The sequence below is a fragment of the Branchiostoma lanceolatum genome, chromosome 6 (genome assembly GCF_035083965.1).
Source record: "Branchiostoma lanceolatum isolate klBraLanc5 chromosome 6, klBraLanc5.hap2, whole genome shotgun sequence".
Taxonomy (NCBI): Eukaryota; Metazoa; Chordata; class Leptocardii; order Amphioxiformes; family Branchiostomatidae; genus Branchiostoma; species Branchiostoma lanceolatum.
In genome coordinates this window covers 12,558,384-12,578,747 of record NC_089727.1, presented here as the reverse complement: position 1 = coordinate 12,578,747, position 20,364 = coordinate 12,558,384, and the positions used below count along the sequence as shown (strand labels likewise).

The following is a 20,364-nucleotide window of genomic DNA, read 5'->3' as shown; positions in this document are numbered from 1 at the left end:
TGCTTAGCTTGACATTTGAGCCAATTTCCCAATAAATCTGCAAATCTCTGTCACAGTTATAAGATGTCACATTACACCAACTTTCAAGACAGTATCTACAAAGTGCTATTGAATCTTCAGAGATAGGAAATGGACATCAGGACATATCTTTCAATACATACCACTTAATCACTTCTTAATACCACCTTAATAGTCACTTAAAATCCTTAGGAATGCACAGTCAACTGTTCTTTTCTTTTTGTTTGTCAGTCAAGCCTTCGAAGGCATGGCTTTCATTTTTTCACCCCTTGCAATGTGTTCATGGCATTCAATTTAGACTTTGTTTGGTGTCTCTTAGGCGCACTTTAGACCTACAATGTTATAAGGTCGTACGATCATCGTCGTAAGCGACGGTTTTCTTTAGACACACGGTCAGGAAATATCATGGGACCCCCGCGGCGCAGAATTCCATTGATGTGCGCGTGTGACTCAAGGTGAACTCTTGCGCTCAAATTCAAAATGGCGGGGGAACCGCTTGTTTTCGTCAAAAGATGAAGCTTTTACTGACTTTGCAACAACTGTTGCCCTGCAGATGAGACGTTGAGAACGGTACTCAACAAAGAAAGAGATTGAAGCTGGTACAGAGACGGACGGGATTTAACCCGAGTTCGTGGCCGCCGCCGGGGATGTCCCGGGGATCGAGGAATAGGGGCATACTAGAGAAGTAGCCACTGGTAGCAGGGCGTCGCGCCGGAATACTAGTAACCGGTTTCGGACGAGAAAAATATGTTTCCATTGCTAACTGCATGCATATTTACAAAGAAAACGATAGAAACTTTCCTTCCCGGACAGGAAACAGCACGCTGTAGGCTTATTACCATATCACCCACTTCCGTCGCCGGCGACGATTCTTCTTTAGACGAGAAAAACACAGCCACAGGCCCCCCCGCTGAACGTCGTGCGACTGGGTCCGAGGTGGTCGCACGACATTTCGAGGATTTCCCGTTTATTGCCGTCGTACGATTGTTTTGATCGTCTTTAGACGGCCAAAAAATACCGTCGCCGGCGACGTCGCCCACGACGATGATCGCACGACTCTAAAATGTCGTAGGTGTAAAGAGGCCCTTAGATTGGCAGGGACCATTTCTCAATACCTATCAATCAAGATGATGGCAATGGAAGGTATGGAAAAAGATACCCACTGCCAAAACATTGCCCATGCACTGTTGCACCTGACTTGGTCTTACCAGGCTTTTGGGGCATTCTTTGTTGTATTCTGAGGTAGTTTTGATTACTGTCTGTGACAGGGATGATATCTGGTTTGTTTGACAAGAAATGATTAACAGACGTTTTCTCCCTGTAACATGTCTCTTTCATGCCCCTATACATTTCTACCTCTATTATCTCCAAGCAGATGTTGGGGAAAACAAATCTCTGAGGAGACTTCCAGAAAAGCCAATCTATCAGAAAATATTATGATATTCCACACCAACCTCTGCTTAGAGATTACAGATTTTTAAGTGTGGCATCCATTGTGAAGTATAGTATAAAAGCTACTGATAAAACACCCCTCTGTTCAGTCATGGTACAGTCTATCAGTCAACTCTTGGTGGGTATGTCCTTACAACTACCCACTGGTGCCACCCCAAATACTCAGGGGACCACAGGTATGCCTTTTGTTTGCCTACAGTACAGTATCAAACAGAATCCTTTTTTCCTATCAAGGCTTTCTATCAGACGACCATGTTAGAGGTACACTACAAGGTTGAAACACTGAAATTGAAGCCAGGTCTATTGTCTACTCTACCAACACACCCATCCTTCTCTTTTCATCACTTGGTTTTGGTGGGCTTAATTGCAGTAATCATCTCATAAGTGTTTCATGATTAGGAATCTGATAAGGATTGCCTCTTATCATTGGGTTTCCTATCAGCTAGCAATCAAAGAAGTATCACTTCCTTAGACATTCTGAAGGCCAAAGAGGGTGGAGCTAGGTTTCAGTCATGGCAAGGGAGGGAAGGTTTCTGATAACAAAAGACCACCTTGTGAGTTTTTATTGGATACCACACAATAAGCTAAAAGTCTCAGATAACTCTTGTGAAAACCCTATCAAGGATGAAATGTTTGAAAGATTAACTGTTAGTAGACACCCCACTTTGTTTTTCTAAGATGTAAAGCAAACAGCAAGACATTGTTCGACACTTGAAGTTCAGAAACATTACAAACTTGCTGTATCTGTTGTCACGCCAGGTAAGACAAATATTGGTGCAAGGAAAAGTGCCAAGTGCTGGAAAGATATAGAACTTCAAAGACTGGTGAAAAGAAAAGGCTGTAGGTAAGTAAAAGTACTGTTCAGCCATTGTCTTGGGAGGTTTAGATAGACACGGCACTGCAAGATCAAGTAAGATGTCTGGAAAAGTCCTCAGAGGAGGAAGTCAGATGTCTGGAAGGTTACCCCTGCAGTCTGCGGAACAGGTGGACATGTTTGTAGCGCACATCTATCCTGTACTGTAACTATGATTCCCTCTCCCGTTGGAGGAAGGGGAAAACAAAAATGTATGTCATTTTCATGAGCTTTCCTATTCATCTTCTGGTATATACTTCTTGTAGCCCCCCAAAAGGCATCATGCCTTTGTCTCAAGGTTAGGTAATGTGAAGTTTGACTTTGATTTGAATTGCAACAACATAATCTTTATACAGTATTTCACATAGCAAACGCTCCTTTTTTTCACTAAGGCATTCTTTGGCACCTACCTGTAATTTGATTATGGGCAGCCCTCTAGTTGAACATAACTACACAAGTACACTCTGTTACATTTATTTCATAACAGGACTGTGACACAAAAAATCTTAATTACCTCTACTAACCAACACCGGTGCTGTCCATCTTTCTTCAAGATTTAATGAGAGCGTGCTTGGGCATTTCATTATCTGCACATACCAGGAAATCTTTCCAGTCAGTTGGTTTTCTTTCTTCTAATCTCTAACAATAATAGATGGACAACCAAGAATCCCAAACACAAATGCAGACCCCTGACCAGCATCATACTTGCAGACAGATGGAGCATCATCCGTGATGGGAGACATGACAGCTGGATGATCAGGGTTACATCTGTTTGTCATCCATGACACAGCCGGGCTTTCTGATCTCTATTTCCATAAAATCATGCTGACAGGCCAACCTCAGGGTGGACTCTCCTCCCCTGTCTATCCTGGTGTCCTGCACTTCTCTTGTTACATACTCAAGCTGACCATCACTGAAATTGAGGACTGTACATCCAGAAAAGTCAGTCTGCCACCTTGCTATACACACTACTGTCTTTACTGGTCCAATGTAAAATCTTCAATCGTTTCTCATGCATACATGATTGGATCCACTATAAAATCTTGATTTTCTCCTCTCTAGGGTAACACATTTCATGGTATAACCCTTGACATGACAAGCTGTCAGTCTCCTACAGTATCAAGTCCAAGCGGCATGTCTTTTAGGAAACCTTTTGAAACATTCTGTAAAAGAGCAATGTAGCCATCCACAACACACTTTGAAGCCATTAAAGTATTAAAACAACATGACTATTAATCACGCATCTATAAACTGATAGAACTACTTTCATGCTCGTGTCACTCTTGGGTTCACCCCATAAAATTCTGATTGAATTCTCTGTTGGACTTCAACTGGTCAGTTCCTAACCCTTGACCCTTGTCCCTAGTAATCGGTCCTCATTACACCAGGACACTGTGTGAGGCCCCATTGCTGATTGGTTACGCTTTATGGGAAGTTCTCCTGGTATTTCTGGAACTTTACCCAAAAATTTCTACACAAACAATCCAATCTGGACATCATTACTCAGGAGAACCATTCGCTTTAGAGTGACCCCTCTAAGTTTAATATGACATAAACCTTAGTAGTATCCGGTATTTTGATTAAACTGCTGCCGGGCAAAGATAGGGCATTTGAATGGAGAAGAATTTGTCAAAGACATTGTTATGATATACGTTTGAAAGAAAATGCAAAGTGAGATAAGAAATTATTTGCACTAACTGTTGATATGTCAAAATTGTCATTTCCTTCACAAAATACTAATCAGTTATCTTCCTGTCCATCATAGCATCCAACTTCATCAAACACTCGTTAATCAAAGGAAATATTCCATGAACATCTTTAGCTGAAGCTTCAGTCATGCAGTTAAAATGGCATCAGCCGACAATTAGACATGCTATAGTTGGGAGTCCCCTCTATACTGAGGTGTTAGCATTAGGAGGTATTACTTTGAAGGACTGGGGGGTCCTTAGAGCTCTCCTTAGCTCATGTTACTCTCACAACAGGAAAGGAGGACAGACAGGAACCTTATATTTTCACAGCTATCAACTGTGGTAAGAGAATGCTATATAAACTGTACTTCCCCCTGTTGCTTAAACCCATCATTAATACAAATCTGGTGCCCTTAAACCAACTCATCTTGGAGCTAGGTTAGCTCAATACATTGATCCTCTCTGAAAACAAAATCATTTAGTCTTGAACTCTTGAACTCTTTAACTGGGGTCTCACTTCTTTTTCCTGCATTGATTTTCTATGGAGTGGCATGAAAACGAGTAAATTTGTTGGAGCAGCCCACCAAGAGGACTCCTCTGCATCTTCCCTTCCCAGCATGGAGGACCCAAAGGCAGTCCTTTTTCAACAAAGGCAGCCTGTCTAACATTCCAATCCATGCAATCCCCATACATCACCACTTTGGGGACTACAGATTTAATCCTCCCAGAAAAGCTCATTATTTTGCTTGCTGATCCCAATTAAATCAGCTGAAATTCCAATCCTTCCTGCCCTGAGCCAGGAATTAACAAGGCTGCCTGCTGATTGGTGGGTCTCTGATTAGAGAAAATATTTTGGGGCTCAACCCTTTACTTTAGTATTGGAGGAACAGAAACTGGGTGAACTATATTGGAGTTATAATATGGGCAGACATTTCCCTCTGTAAACACAAGAGATCCTTGAGGAAAGGTGAGATGCCAATGGGATAAACTTCAGAGATCTTCACAGAGTAAAAGACTGGATACGGAAAGATGCTGGCAAGGATATATTCAAAATGTTTGGACTTAGGTACATGTAATACCTTTGGACAGCCACTTGGCTGTGTTGATCCAAAGTAAGTTCATGACTGTCTAGACTATCAGCTTTCTTCTGGTGAAATTTCCTTTCCAGATAAATCTTTCCTCCAACCCATCAGAAGTTCCTCTAATCAGCCTCCTCTAACACAAGCTCACCTGCTTTTAGTCTGATGTCTGGGAAAACTTTTGATTTTGATTCATCTGCAAGATATCACAAACCCTTCCTGAAACAGAAACAAACAGTTATCTAATCCTCCAGGAGCTTCATCTTATCTAATCCTCGAGGACCTTCATCTTACACTTCAAAGCTTGCTAAAAAGGATAAGTAAGTTTCAGGCATGAGAGTTACGATCAAGGATTAAGAGGATATCGCTGGAAAAGCTCTTGCTAACTGAATTTGTAGTTGGGTAAAAGCAAGTGTTTAAATTGGGAACCTGAATAAGACTTCTTGTAAATGTTGATCAAAGGCGCCAGAGTCTACAGGGTGAAATCTGCACTGTTTCAATGCATAGTGGAAACAATAAGGTCAAAACATGTCACACAAAATGAAGTTTGGGCCAAATTGAAATTAAAGAACTATCAAACTTGCGTGGTTCAAAGCTGAGCTATCATCATTTCTCTCCATTCATACACAATGCTTCTGAGGCCTGCCAAAAAGAACATGTGGAAAACATAGGTATAAATCCAGCAGGACCCTGAGCTGAAATCTACCTGTGTAATCTGGGCATAACTCCTGTTCCCATCTCCCCCATAGGGCCATTTATGTCAATTATGTGGTTCTTTCAACAAAAGATCTTTGCTAATGATAAATGTTAAGTTCTTTCAACAAGAGATTTTGTTTATGATAAATGCAGAGGGTATGAAACCAGGCACCATAATGTCTGCCATCCGTCCTTGACCACACTTGGGTCTTGGAAGTTTTCCAGACTTTCAATGTTACTCAAACTGGGATGTTGCAAAGTCTCCCACTCTGTTATAACATGGTATTCATCGAGAGGCTTTCAAAGATGTATTGTGACACCTTTTAATATCTTGACTGTTGAAGTTGACAACTTCTTGGCAGCGGGCTGTGCCTTGAGAAAGTGGGGCTGGACATGTGAGTTCCGTTTCACCACAAAGGAGAAGGAGGACTTGCGCTTCCCACAGCTATCTTCAAATAAAACCGTGCCACCAGTACTGACAGCTATCGCCTCCGAACTATGGTTCCTTTCATAAAGCTTGTCTATGATTCGAATAAAAGACAAACTATCAGATACAAGTGGGGACCAGATGTGCAAGGCTTCTCCTCCCTTCCCTGTTCCAGACAGGGTAGCCATTATGCTGTGTGTTGTACAGCTGAGATAAACACTGTACCCATGGTGTTCATCACCCCTCCCCTCCCCACCCCACACAAACACATTTAGCCTCATCACCACCACATTTTCCAGCTGAGGTGAAATTTCAATGTTCCCTGAAGTCTAATTGAAGAGAGGCATACACAGTCTCCCAACACACTTTCATCAATCTTGTAGAGTCTTTTGGAATTCTCATTAAATTTGGCGTCAACAAAAGAATATTTTTGCACCCACCAAGGCTACGAGGTCCAAAAGTCTTCCGCAATTTCCTTTTCTTGCTGTATGCTACAAGCACACAAGTATGTGCAAGGACAAACCCCCGGAAACTAACAAACTGGAATGTAGTAACCATAGCTGAAGATCTATGATGAACGTGATTTTTAAAAAACGTGAAAACTGACTAACAGCAGAACTTTTTCAAAACTTTCCAAAATGCTTCCTTTCTATTGTTTGAAAAAAATTGCCTTGTATCATGGGACCACTCTTGTTAGTTTACATTGCTAGTGGTTGATTGGTGGGTAGGTTCTGTCAGAGCAGACATCTAACCAAGAAGGCACCCAATCTTTATCCAGGCCATGTAAAAACTGCAAGGCCTTCCTACACTGATGTCTTACTATTCAAGCAGACAGACGTCTATTCAGGTGTTTTTATTGGGCTTTCTATTTTCTCAAGTCTTCCTTTTGTCTGCAAGCCAAACAAAATGAAAACCAGTGGTAAAACAGAAAGCCTGATAAAAACACCTGAAAAGTCAAGACTACCAAAAGAAGCCGGAGCCTAACCTCTGCTTGGAGATTACAGACAGCTGTCCCAAGAAATGACAGTAGGTGGCATCCTCAACAGGTATTCCTCCCTTTGATCTTAGTGGGAGTCGAGGGATAAATACTATACAAGGATGTTAAAATGAGACTTTCTTTAACCTCCTTGGACTACAACTGTCTGTTGTTCTTTCCACCCCAGGCAGGAGTCAAGGTGAAACATCAGCTAAGGAGACAACAGTGACAGGTTGCTGATAGGATTTGTTGCGGTTTGGACAGAGGTAAGGGGAAAGTAAAGGGAGTTGGCAAAACATCTGGGAGAGAGAGGACACAGGGTGACTCTTCCCATCAATCTTGGGCTATAAAGAGCTATCAAGACAATCTGATGGAACTTGGAGGCTGAGGCGAATTAACTTTTCGATCAGTCATGATTTAGATGGTCCAGCCTTGATCATGAAATAATTTGGGGAGTATTTGGAGCTGCCTTCTTGATTCATAATTTTCTATGCCTCACAGCAATCCGCTGTTACACCCAATTCATTCAGCAATCGGAAAATATGATGCTGGTGCAACGGTAAGTTGAAGGGTTGATAAAAGCTTTCCCAACATATTCTGTTTCTTATTCCTTCCTGATAGCCCCCTGGTGCTACCCAAGCATCCACATGTGTCGCTGGGTTTGTAGCAGTCTATCTATGCCTAATAGATCACCCAGGAAGCCAAAGCTATTGCCCCTTTAATTCTGTACAAGGCATGGGTGTACATGTTTAAATCTTAGCTACTCATCTAATTTACCTCCTAAGGATTTCATTTGTGGCCTGTTCAACCCTGTTCTGTGGTCACCCAGCTGCAGTGTGATACATACAGTGTGATCAAGCCTCAATGTCACCCCTGCCCAGAGCAAGGCATTCTAATGACCAAACTACATGTATTATCTCCAACTGTTTAGCCTTCATGGGGGTCAGTGCAGCATAATTGCAGTTGTCATTTGATTCACCACTAGCAGTTTTTATGGCTGAATTGAAGCAAACCATTCCTCCGGTCATTAGAAAATCAAGAGTTACTAAATTGTCCTGTGAAAATGTTGCATCTGCATTAATGTTGCTAACTTTGTACAGATATTCAAATACATATTACATAAACCATTGGCCATCTTTGACCACCTTTGAATGTGGTTGGAAGATGATGAAAACGACAATGACAGGGTGTACGCACAAGGCAACTATTCAACTTGTCGCCCATCAGATTTGGATTTGTGCAGTGATCTGGTCAAATTGAATGTCCTCCAGGCCGAGAGTCCCGACCCCCAACCTTGAGCCTGGAATTGGTGTTGATTGACACCAGAGCTTCTGTTCAAGTGGGGAAGAGCAGCTCAGCGGGGCGCCAGGAAGCAGGAAGTTTTCATAACAAGATAATCATTAGAGATCTTCTTCAGCATTGTCAAAATTTGGTATCGAGATACATAGATAAGATCCATTAGGCATGACATAACCCTTTCCTTGGCTTTTGATTGTATTCACTGCCATGGACATGGGGTCGTTTTGGAAAGCCAAGACGTTTTGTAAACAAGATAATCATGAGAGATCTTTTTTTTTTCTAGATTTGGTATCGGAAACATACTAAGTACTGTAATTCATCACAAATGTTGGAAAAGAAGGCTCTCTTGTTTTGACAATGCATGACAGAGCCCAATCCCAATCGACTCCACATTCAGCGAGCAGGAAGTTTTCATAACACAAAATTTAGGTACATGGAAACATCACAGTTCCCTGATAAATGCTGGGAAAGAACATTTTCTTGGATTCTGATTGCACTAACCAAGCACTAACTAACATGTAGGGACATTCAGGCATTCAATGTCCTTGGGATATAAGGGATTGGTGTTCTATTTATCTTCTCTGTGGGGATCTAATTGATTGTTTATCTCAATGCATATTCATAATCATATTAATACAATGTCACTTCAGGTAGACTTGGATAAATACTGAAGAACATGGATGATTTGATTGAAGTGTATTGTATTTTGGTCAATACAATTACTGTATAGAGTTTCAAAAGCAGAGGAGAAAATGTGCTATAATATAATAATATCCTGCCAAGATCTGGATAAATCAAATAAGTTCGCGCAAGGAGGTCATAGGCCTAACCATCTTGGTTTGTGTTGTACAAAAGCATGTACACATGTTAGTAATACACATTCATTTCTTATGCAAATCACTATAGTGGCATGGGGCATTTTTGACAGGATTTCACACCTCAATGAACTAACAAGGCAGTCAATAAACGGATCACACCAGTTAATTAACACAACAGTGTCAAACATAAAAGACACTGGATAGGGCAGTACCCAATCCAAACAGTTTGCTCTCACAATTTGTCAAGTATTTGTCGTATTTGTGAGAATGAACCTTGCAGGATGGTGTGAAGGAATCATGTGTCGCCAGAGACATTTTGTTTAGGCATTGACTTCTAAATGCCAAGGAGGATACTGGAACCATCCTTGGCTAAATACCAAGGCTAAATGCATTACAAAGACTGTACATAAATGAGTGAGTGCTGTAAATCCTTCAGTGCAATTTATCTATCAGACTTTTACGTAAATCTCACATAATCCTGTCATCAATCATTTCTTCAAAAATGGCAGATATTGTAAGGCAACACAATTACTTGGAGTGTGCTGACAATGTAGTACTGTACAGCTCTCATTCATACAATATCTTGCAATACCATTTGCAAATGAAATCATTATACACATGTATGATTAAAGTATGATAACCTCCACCCACTGTTGAGTTGAAGTCTATGTGTATACATGTAGTTGCTACAATTCATGTACAGAGGTAATGTTAGATATAGAGTTCTGGCCACCCAAGAGGACAGTTATAAGAACCCATGCAACCAAGTAAACTCCAAGTGAGTTTTTCCCAACTGATTAATCGTTGTAGACAACTTTGGGTCCCCCAGCCGTGATCTTTTAGAGCCAACCCAAAACTGCCTTTCTCAAGATTGTGGGAAGTTAAGTGCTGTCACTTCACAGCCGTCAGGGTCAGCTCCATTTGAAGAGACTTTGAATTCATCCACATGTATTAGTAATTTGAGGATTTTGCTCCAGAGAGCCGGCCATTGTTTTAATTCTATGCGTCCGGCAGGTTCAACTTGACGGGCTACAATGTACGCAACGATATCCATTACAACCTCAGGGTCATGCAACAAAGCAACGTACCTGGCCTGATAGACTATCCAAATACTGTACAAGCAGACCCAAATATTTACCTATCCCTGGCTGGACCTGGCAAAGAAAGGGGGGAACTGTAAGGAAAACAAGCAATTGTTTGGGAAAACCTTTCCCAGCTTCATTCGATGTCGGGTGCGCAACCTTTCTTTGGGCGCAGCAAGGTCTGATTTACCATGGTTTTGTTCGCTGGCATTCCGCAGACAAAAATTGCCATTCGCCCGTTACTTGACTTAGTAACCTTTACAAAATGATAGTCTGGATTACGTCTGATCAACACCACCTCATTTTGATTTTGCAATGGCATCGCAAAGTCGGCACTGAGCATGTCAGACTTTCAAAAGAGTCATTAGTAAGATTATCTTCAAGCACACCTGAAGAAGAATGTGCTTTGAACTTAGAAAGGAGTTGATTTGCACAGATGCAACTCTATTCCAAGCTCACTCTCTCTGGGATATCGCTGCGTATTCCACATATTCAATCATCTTTATCTTCTACCTTCTTCTGCAGACTCCTATATTCACTGATTTGGATGGTACTTCACAGTTTCAGAATCAGATGGACACAAGGACAGTCACACACTTTTGTAAACACACACACAGACACACCAATGATTGACAATCAATTTGTCAATTCCATCATTCCTCTTCAGTATCAATAAGAAGATTGATGACACGTACCATTGTCTTGGACCTTGAAGACAAAGGAGTCACTAGTGGCGTTGACATTGTCGTGGATGACATAGTGGATCAGCATATCATCAATTTGGCCTGGATAGAAACAATAAAAACATGGTTATTCACAAAACAAAGGCAATGCACAACAAACCTTTCCACAAAATAGTGAAGAAATATCATCTGTTAACAGGATATTTGTATTTGTATTTTGATTTGTGGTGATAATTTTCTCATCCAAAACTTAAAAGGGACAAAGCCCCGCTTTTGAGCCATGTTGAATATCAATCAGAGAAAGTAAATGTGCAGCCAGCCCTCAGTATTGGTGCCAAAACCAACAACCAATTGTATTTTTGATCAACTTACCATGTTTACCTACATGGCAGTGCGCAATATCTAAACCTAGGGTCAAAGCAGAGTTTACACAGGGCTGAATGGCTACCCCCCTGTAGCGAGAGGGGAGGGGGGCAAACAGATGGAAAAGTGATGGGACTGAGGAAGATGGATTTATGGGAAGACTGTATGGACAGTGCCAATGTCAACATCTTATCAGTTGAACCTTTTCACTAGGTACTTGAACATTGACTCAAACCATAACCATTCAGTTCAATAATCTCAGGAGAATATGCATAATGTGTGCCTGAGTAAAAAGTAGATTGGATCATGTAATAGCAGGAAGGTATCTAATATAGCCTCGGCCAGGCCTTCCTATGGGGGTTTGGATTGCAGAATTTGGCAAAAAAGGGGAATGATTGGCCAGGAGAGTCAGTCCACGGGAAGGTTTAGTGATTGCACCTACAAATGAAACCCAATGGTGGCCAAACTCTCCTGTCAAATTAGTCTCTTGCGGGTAGTTAGTCTGGTAGAGACTATATCTAATATACCTTTGAGAATATTAATATCCCGCAAAGTTTGGCCGTGCATGGTAGGGCAATGGAGTTAAAAACTGGTCAATACTTGTAGTACAACATTTACTCCATTAAACAAGAGAACAAAATGAAAAGTTCATTGAACAGTAGGAGAAAAAGCTCTATCAGGCCCAAATCAGGCACAGGGTGACCTGGAGCCCCCCTCCCCTGGCTTGCTGCCCTGACCCAGCCATAGTTTGTGATGGGTATAGGATATCCTGTAAACACAGTGACCCTCTTTGCTATTTTTGTCTGGACATGACAAAGAATAACCACTACAAATAAACAGGTGTAGTGTGTACGATTAATCAATATCAAACATGGCTGGCTTTTCATGATTCAATGTGCTACCATCTCTTTTATGCCAGCATACGTCTATGGTTGTATACAAAAGAATGGAGGTACACACATGGATTCAAAACATATGATGTATGTGGTAAACACCTATGCGCCACCCACTCTGCTTCTTACAGTACTACAGTAACCTCACCTGCATTTGCCTTTGTGCTACCTGTACAATTAACATAGGGGAAGGTTTTGAAAAGAAAATGCATAAAATATACCGGTAGAATGAAAGTTAATCTCCATCGATAGTGGCTTGAAAGTTGATAATTCAAACATGAGTGGGTCAGTCGTAACTTTCATGATCATCAAACTATTTTACATTAATTATACATTCCAAATTCCTAATCTTTGGTGACAAGTGTTCTAACATCCTTGACAAATTGGCAGCCCTTATAAGTAGCAGAAAACTTGACAGTGCCATCTGTGGACAAGCAGATCTGATCATGATAAACTCATCCATCAATGACCAGATACACTCAACTCTCTACATACACATGATACAGCATCTACACTGACACCAACTCAATTTTGATCAATGAACAAGCCTACAGCAAGGGGAGGTTTAAATGGTGAGATGACTACTATCTTTTTATTGCTCTGGGTTCTGAAGGGGATAGCTACCAGAAAGTAGGGCAATCAGAAGGTAACAATCTCCTTCCAACCTCTCCTCTCTTTGCAATTGGTAAGGTTCCTTTCCAACCTACTTCTGTCACCTCCCCCCACAGTCTACTCAAGTACCTGACACCTACAGGAGGTGATTACTATCCTCTCTCTGATAAGACCCTGATAATGAAGTAGGAACAGGTGTAAGCAGTGTCATCAGATACCAGGTGGTCCCAGTATCATGGCACAATACCATGTAGAGATAATCCCTACATCCTGCTTGTGTTTTACAGTCCTTTGTTCTGTGGATTAGGTTTCCTTTATTTAGCATAGGGTTTAGCTGGTGTAATTAGCTGAATAGGCTACTGCATAATAGATAAAGACTTGTGGGACTCAAGGAGACTGGAACCAGGCTAGGTCTATTCAGTACCAGTGTGCAATTCCAATATGGCAGTCTGCCAATTGTAGATCTATGACATCAATGCTCCAGATGGAAAGAGGGAATTGCATTTTTCATTCGTCTGTTTATTTCTGATAAACCACTGACTTCCAAGTACACAATTTCATAAAAGACAATGATTTTTAGATATGGGTGCCCATGCTTGTTAACATAATGTTGGACTTATGCATCTAAACCTCATGCTCTTAGGACCACCATCTCCTTCCCCCAGGTGTAAGGGGAGCAGTTCAAACACAGGTGTGGGTCATGCTAATTAGCTAAGCCCTCGTCAAACAGGTAGTCAGCAAGTGGGTCATTTCAAGAGCATAAAACCACTTGTTCGGCCCTTCACACCAAATACACAACAGTTAAATCTGAGAATTTCATTCACAATAAAAATGATTTAGATACTGTTGTGGCAAGTCCAGTTTCTCTTTGTGTTAAAGTGTACAATACAACCAATACGATAGAGAATTTCTTGACATAATGAGTGAACAAAAGAATGTTCACACTTTGTAGAGAGTCCACTTTAACTAATTGCCCTCATTCTGTCTGTACTACATTTGTAACCTACTAACCCAAAAGTTCAACTGCGCAGAAAGGAAACCTTTTGATCTCAGCATCATTTCCTGCTTAACCGAACATGAACGAGAGGTGCTTTTCCTCTTCTAACAACTACAAAAGCAAGTGTGAATCTGTTAAACCTCTTTCCTTTGTAATGTCCTTTCAGTATAAAACAACATGCAAGACGTGATGTTGTCCACTTGGCCTCTGTGTAAGTTTTGACAAAGCTGTGACTACTTTAATCTAAGACACGCTAGCCTGGGAGCAATCCTACTCAGGACATCTCATTCGCTTGAGTTGTTAAGGAGCACACGTGAGGGAGAGAACATCTTGAGAAGAAAGCTTTCCCTGTTGTAATGATGAAGAGGTTTGCCGCCATGACTTCCTATCTCCAACAGTGTGTCTAAGCAAGAAGCCTATAGGAAGTCCTTGAAGTTCTTAATCTTTTCCTCTCTCTAGCAGAATACAAATCCATTTGGGCAGATTTGTTAGAGCCAGTTTCTGGGGCAGTATGGGATGTGCATTAAGATTTGGTCTTGCAGGGTAGAACCCAGAGTCTTCCTCAACCTCTTTCTCTGCAGATAGCATAGAAACCAAGTTTGTCCTAGATTCTAATGCAAAGCCAGTTTTCCAGGAAAAAATCTTTACAAAATTCTACACCCCTTAATTTATTCAAACAGTCCCAGTCTAAGCTGGGTATAAGTACCTATCTTGACCATACTGTTTGTCAGTACAAATATTTGGGTTGGGAAGACAGGGTACTGAACAGGGCAGGCAGCTGTCCTGTAGCCCTGTTTGTAGGTGGTGATGCGACAAATATTTGCAAAGACGATCTATAGTAGGATTATCAGACTGTATTGGTATGGTGTCAACATCATAGACCTACCAATTCAAACTCCAAAGAATCAGAGTGCAGTTAGTAAGCTATGCAGAACAGAAGAATAGATTGTGAGACTCTACTATTTTAAAAAACATTGATCATGTAATGAGTGATAATACTACCTCTGGCCAGGGAATGTTTTATTTGGAAATTTGAGGCTCTGCCATTTCAAAGAGCACCCCTATGTATAGAAAAGCTGCTTCACCCCATTCTTATTAATATATCCCACTCCTGACTGTATTTCATCAAATAGCATCAATCTCTACAGTTAAACATTATTACCACTAGATAACAAACAATGTATTGTATTTTGTCAAAATGCACATTTTTGAAAGCCAGCAGACCTCTTCAGAAAAATTTTAACAACTTGAGCCCTACATCCGAGTGTGTACAGGACTGTGAAAGACTACCCCTCACATCCACCTCTCTACAAACACTCCTGCCCCTCACACAAACCAAGGGCTCTAATTGACCTGATTATGGCAGACGGGGAGGGGAATGATTGGATTTTGAACAAGCACCAAGTAAGCCGCTTGATCCTGCCGTTCGTGAATTCAGTTGTTGTATGCGATCCAAAGAAGACCATAACAAGCTGACTTTACCAATACCAATCTTGGCATATTTCATCCCAGGGAACTTACTTAAATTCTAAGACAAATGAGAGATACATGTATGGCAAACAACATAGGATTTCCTTGCACATGGATGGCAGAAGGAGTATGTACCCATTCAACATTTAGCATGCTACGTTAGTATTGTGACATCAAAGTTGGAGAACATTCAAGCCGATAAATCCAAATCGAGAGAACAATTTAGCATCTCTATTTACACTTGGAGATCATGATTCACCGAGCATTGAAATCATCTTCTGAGTGTTTCATTTGCTTGTATGAGATAGACTTTTATCAACAGTTTGCTTGTCAACAGAATGTTGGAATCAAGTTTACAAATGATCTCGTCAGCTTAATCATTGTTTAGATGGGAACTGCATGCACCGGCTGCTGACAATGGAAGGATGGACCGTCCTGTCTGTACAGGAATTCCCCCTATGTAGAGAGTACTTCTTCCATAGACTGCAAGCATGTCTGGAACCGTTTGGCCAATAGCACACTCTTTGCTCATGGATTTATAAAGGATTTATGAAGGAGCAGTGAAAAAATCTTTTCAGTCTTTGAAAACAAAAGATCTTGTAATTGATTAGAAAAACAAACAGTGAATTGTCCTTCTTGATTTGGGATTGCTGAGTTACCATTTGATGGCACAAGAATTGACAAGTAGCTGAAAATCTAAACTATTGTTACTTGGTTAGCCACTAGTATATAGATCTTCTAAGCTGTTCTTCTAAGGACTTCTAAATTGACTTCTAAGCTGTCCTACATAATGATTCTGTGCATGCAGTATGCAGCATTCAACTGAGGTTGTGTTCAGCCTATGTTATAACTTAAGTAGTGGTAACACATGAAAGTTGGTGGAACTGATCCTTAAAGTCGTCTTACGCCTATGTAAAGTCTTCTAGTTCTACTGTCGTCTTGTCTGATCCTTGGAGAATCCAGGTTTAGTTCCACCTGTTTCACCTTACAGAGATGCTAATACATGTGTATATAGATAGAACCAGGTAAGATCACAATGTATAAGACAAACAATTTGCCTGGTCTAAGCCTTTGTCAACCTATGAATCCAAAATGTGTGATGTGTTAGTTTCCTTCACATACAATTCCTCATGGGTTACATCTTGATTTCTGGAATTTTCTTTTTTTTAATTTTGGAAATTTTTGATGACAAATAACCATAAAATGAATAATAACTCATAGGACAGCGCCACCACATTCTTCTTTGAATGAGGCATGAGCTAGAAATTTCAGGACTCCAGCGTAAGACTTTATCTACTTTCAGTGACAAGAGAGTAAGATCTTTTTCCTCTCTCCTCCTTTTAGCATTAGATAACCATGATCATCATCCTAGACCTGAATACCATAGTACAAACAGACATGCTTTCAAGAGAACACTGGAACAACTGCCACTTAACTAATGATGGTTGTCTTGGCCAGCAGCCACCTTCCTTGATAGGTATGTCACACTCACAGTCAGGCCCAACATCCCACATTTGCCATCAAACCAAAGGGCACCATTTTTCCACCAAAAAACACAGACCAGTATGGGAGATAATGACTGTTGTGTATTCCCTGAAGCAATTCTGTTTGTTTTATTTCTGAACAGACAAGGAAAGTTCTCTTCCAACAAACTTGCATTAGCTTTACTGGCTGACATTTACCATGACTCTTTATACCTCAGATTCACTATCAAAAGAACACCTCCCTCCGAACACCCATCAAGTCTGCAGCAGAATACCAGGAGATGATTGTTATGCATTCCCAAGATGAGCCCAAGTTCATCACCAGTACAAATGGCGGCCTTGTCTTTCACACTCTTGCAGCATCAACCTGTCAGCTTGGACTAATTACCGCACGATGGGGGACAGTCAAATGTGGGACAACCTTTTGCAGTTCCCATCCCAGAGAATCCTACTTCCTCCCAAAAATGCAGATAACAGGCTGAACAAGCAGGCGGCAATCTTGAAAGCTTGTACAGGTAGTAAATAACACCTCATCAGGCTGTGGGGATATTGCCCTGACAAGGGTTTGTAACAACAAAAATATACAAAGATAACCCAGGGGTGAAGGGGGTGACCAAGGGTAGCTTGGGTTGTCCAGCTGCTACATTTTGGACAGAAAGAATTACAAATAGTTTACCTAAAATTCCAGCTTAATCATATTGGTCTCTTTGTAACTAAGGCAACAAAAATTGGTTTCTTTTCCACAAATATTTGGGCATGACATTGCAAAGCTTCTCATCTAAATTTGTACTTGTGCAGTCTACCTTTTTGTTTGATGTAAGCAGAGCCCCCCTCCCAGCTGTATCTATTTTTTCCAATTCTCTTATTGATGTTTTACACAATCATTCTGTACAGCCAAAAATGACTGATCATGACATGGCCAAAAAGCACCTGTTTTCTTTATTGGGTTTGCCTCTGGCTCAAACCTCTGAAAAATGGATCCTACAGCCAAGACAGCTGAAGTCTGTTCCCAACTATCCAGTGTCTCCTGGGTTAACCATCATGGACAATGTCAACCATCAAGACAGCCAGGAAAGATCAACTAGGTTTCCAGACAAGTTTCTTGTTTCATTCGTTACCAGCGGCAACACTTCTCAAAGCAAGACAGCTGTATTGTAACTTATGGTGAGGCTTATAATGGCCACAAATCCCGCTACCACAGACAGGGCAAAATTAACTGATCAGCTGCCTGCCAAATTGGCTGAAATGAACCATGCATGGATTTTGATCTAACTTGAATGGTTACAGTTGTATCCCGCCAAGGTAACCACATACAGAGAACTACCATGTGTCTCTTAGAGTCTTGCCAAAGGAAAAGGAACATAAATCCACTGGTAGAATAAACAAAACACTGCTATCTGTGATTAAGAAAATGTTGTCCAGTCTTGCATATACACTCTTATAAGGGAAATAATCAGAGGCATTACAAGTAAGTGGATGCCATGTGGCTTCTTAGATACAGTGCTCTAAGAACGTTAACAGAATAGTCACTGTCTATAACAGAATAGTCACTGTCTACTAGATATTGTCCCTTGCCATGGTAAACCCCAAAAGACCCCTTGTTAAAGGCAGTACTGATCATTGCTAAAACCCCAGGAGACCCTTTTGCAACAGGTGGTACTGGTCCACCCCATTCTGTCCTGTTCCTGACCTTTCACCTTGGCTTTCCATCTGCTTGAAAAAGATCAGCTGTCCAAAATACCCTGTTGTGACTGGGATGTCCCTTTCCAACTGTATTACCAGGTAGTGAGAAAGTTGTAAGATGTGCTTGCAACTTATTTCAAGGGTATCCTTAAAGAGGGCCTGCATGGGGGGTCCCGACAACACTCTATGCTCAGTTCGGAGGGCCGGCTACGTAATACGCTAAATTCAGAAAGCCCCCCCCCCCCACGCTCTACGCTAAATTATGGAGTGGTCCGCAACGCTCTACGTGAAATTAACACGGCCGATTATGCTCTACGTAAAAGGGGCATGCATACCACTTTATTGCCATACGTTTTCATGCCATACATTCAGTACTTGTCATTGCAAGCTTAGGGCTTCTATTTCAGAGGCCCATGAGAGCCGCTATATGGGCGTGGCACCATATATAACAGGCTAAATAATAGACTGCATACCATAATTCACTCTGGTCTGGAAATGTACTTCCTTGTTTGCAACGAGACGTGAAAGTGGTCAGATACTACAGAAGCTTCCATGCATATCTTATGATGGTGAATATATGTTTTTGATGTTACTGATACCATACATTAAGCTTTGTGGATGTACTTGGAGATGACCTTTCTCAGCAAGGCTAAAACATTAGCTTTAACTAGCAACTGGTCATGTCTAAAAGAAAGGGGTTGACTGGTGTTTAAAATATTGATAGACTTAAACCCATTCGAATCTTAACTGTTATATGTACTCCAAAATTGAATTCCTGTACATGTCCCCTTTTACAGCATCCATCAATAATCATGATGGCTTTGGAATGAGTGATATTACTCAAAAAGGTACCAAGAGAAGCCCCCATCCTCCCACAGTGCACATCACACAAAGCTCCAGATCAGGACAATGCTAAGGTCAAGTGTGGTTAGATCAGTTCAGAGGGATAAATATAGATTACCCCATCAGGAACCTCTATGACCTCAGGGTCATTACCCCCATACCACAACCTGGGAAAATATAGAAATTATCTTACATATACAAAGGGAAACAAAACAGATAGTCAAGGGCATACCCAAAGATTTAGCACTGTTTATTCCTTTTGTAAACATTGGCCAGACTACCAGGCTTTGAGCCTCATAAGGTCAAGGTATTGACATCCAAGTTCACATCTTTAATGTTGACATTTCACAGTACCAAGGTGAGAAGACAGTATAGAACAACCAAGACTTTGTCCTTACCTCTTTGGGCGTTTCGCTGAACTACTGGATGAGCAAGACACCCTACAGTCTTGACAATATCAATGTACTGTACGTGCAACTGCCCCATTCCACAATACTGAATGCAAAACGCTTGTGTGTTATGTTGTAGGGTGGTTATACAATTTGACTAATTCACCGAATGATGTAGTATAGCCATAAACAGTTTGACATATTGCAGCCTTTAGATTATTAACCCCTTTGACCTTTGTGTGATTATTGGTGATATAGTATCTAACAAAACACAGCACACATTTGTAATGTCCAGAATTATCCATCTTTGGCTGGACATACTGGGCATGGCAGGGACATGTGTGAAACAAATTCAAGGGACATAAATATTTGCTGGACCACTGGGAGGTTGACCCCAGGTCAGTGGCACACATGTACCAAGCATCTCTGTCCAAATAGATCCGGGTAGCCGCAAATGCCCTGCAGGCCACGGGGTTCCACGCGATGGGAACTATGTGGCAGAACAGGATTAGGTCAATTTCTTTTCTTGGTTTTCAGACTTTTCAAAGTGAAAATTATG

General features: G+C 41.1%; 1 protein-coding gene across 1 annotated transcript in view; it reads right to left on the bottom strand.

The window, feature by feature from the left end:
• The window catches only part of LOC136436668 (FRAS1-related extracellular matrix protein 2-like), a 121,178-nt gene that overhangs the window by 86,859 nt on the left and 13,955 nt on the right, over positions 1-20,364 (bottom strand). The window contains exon 3 of the mRNA XM_066430849.1: positions 11,084-11,173. Within this exon, the coding sequence (XP_066286946.1) occupies positions 11,084-11,173 (90 nt within the window). The remainder of the gene's footprint in view (positions 1-11,083; positions 11,174-20,364) is intronic.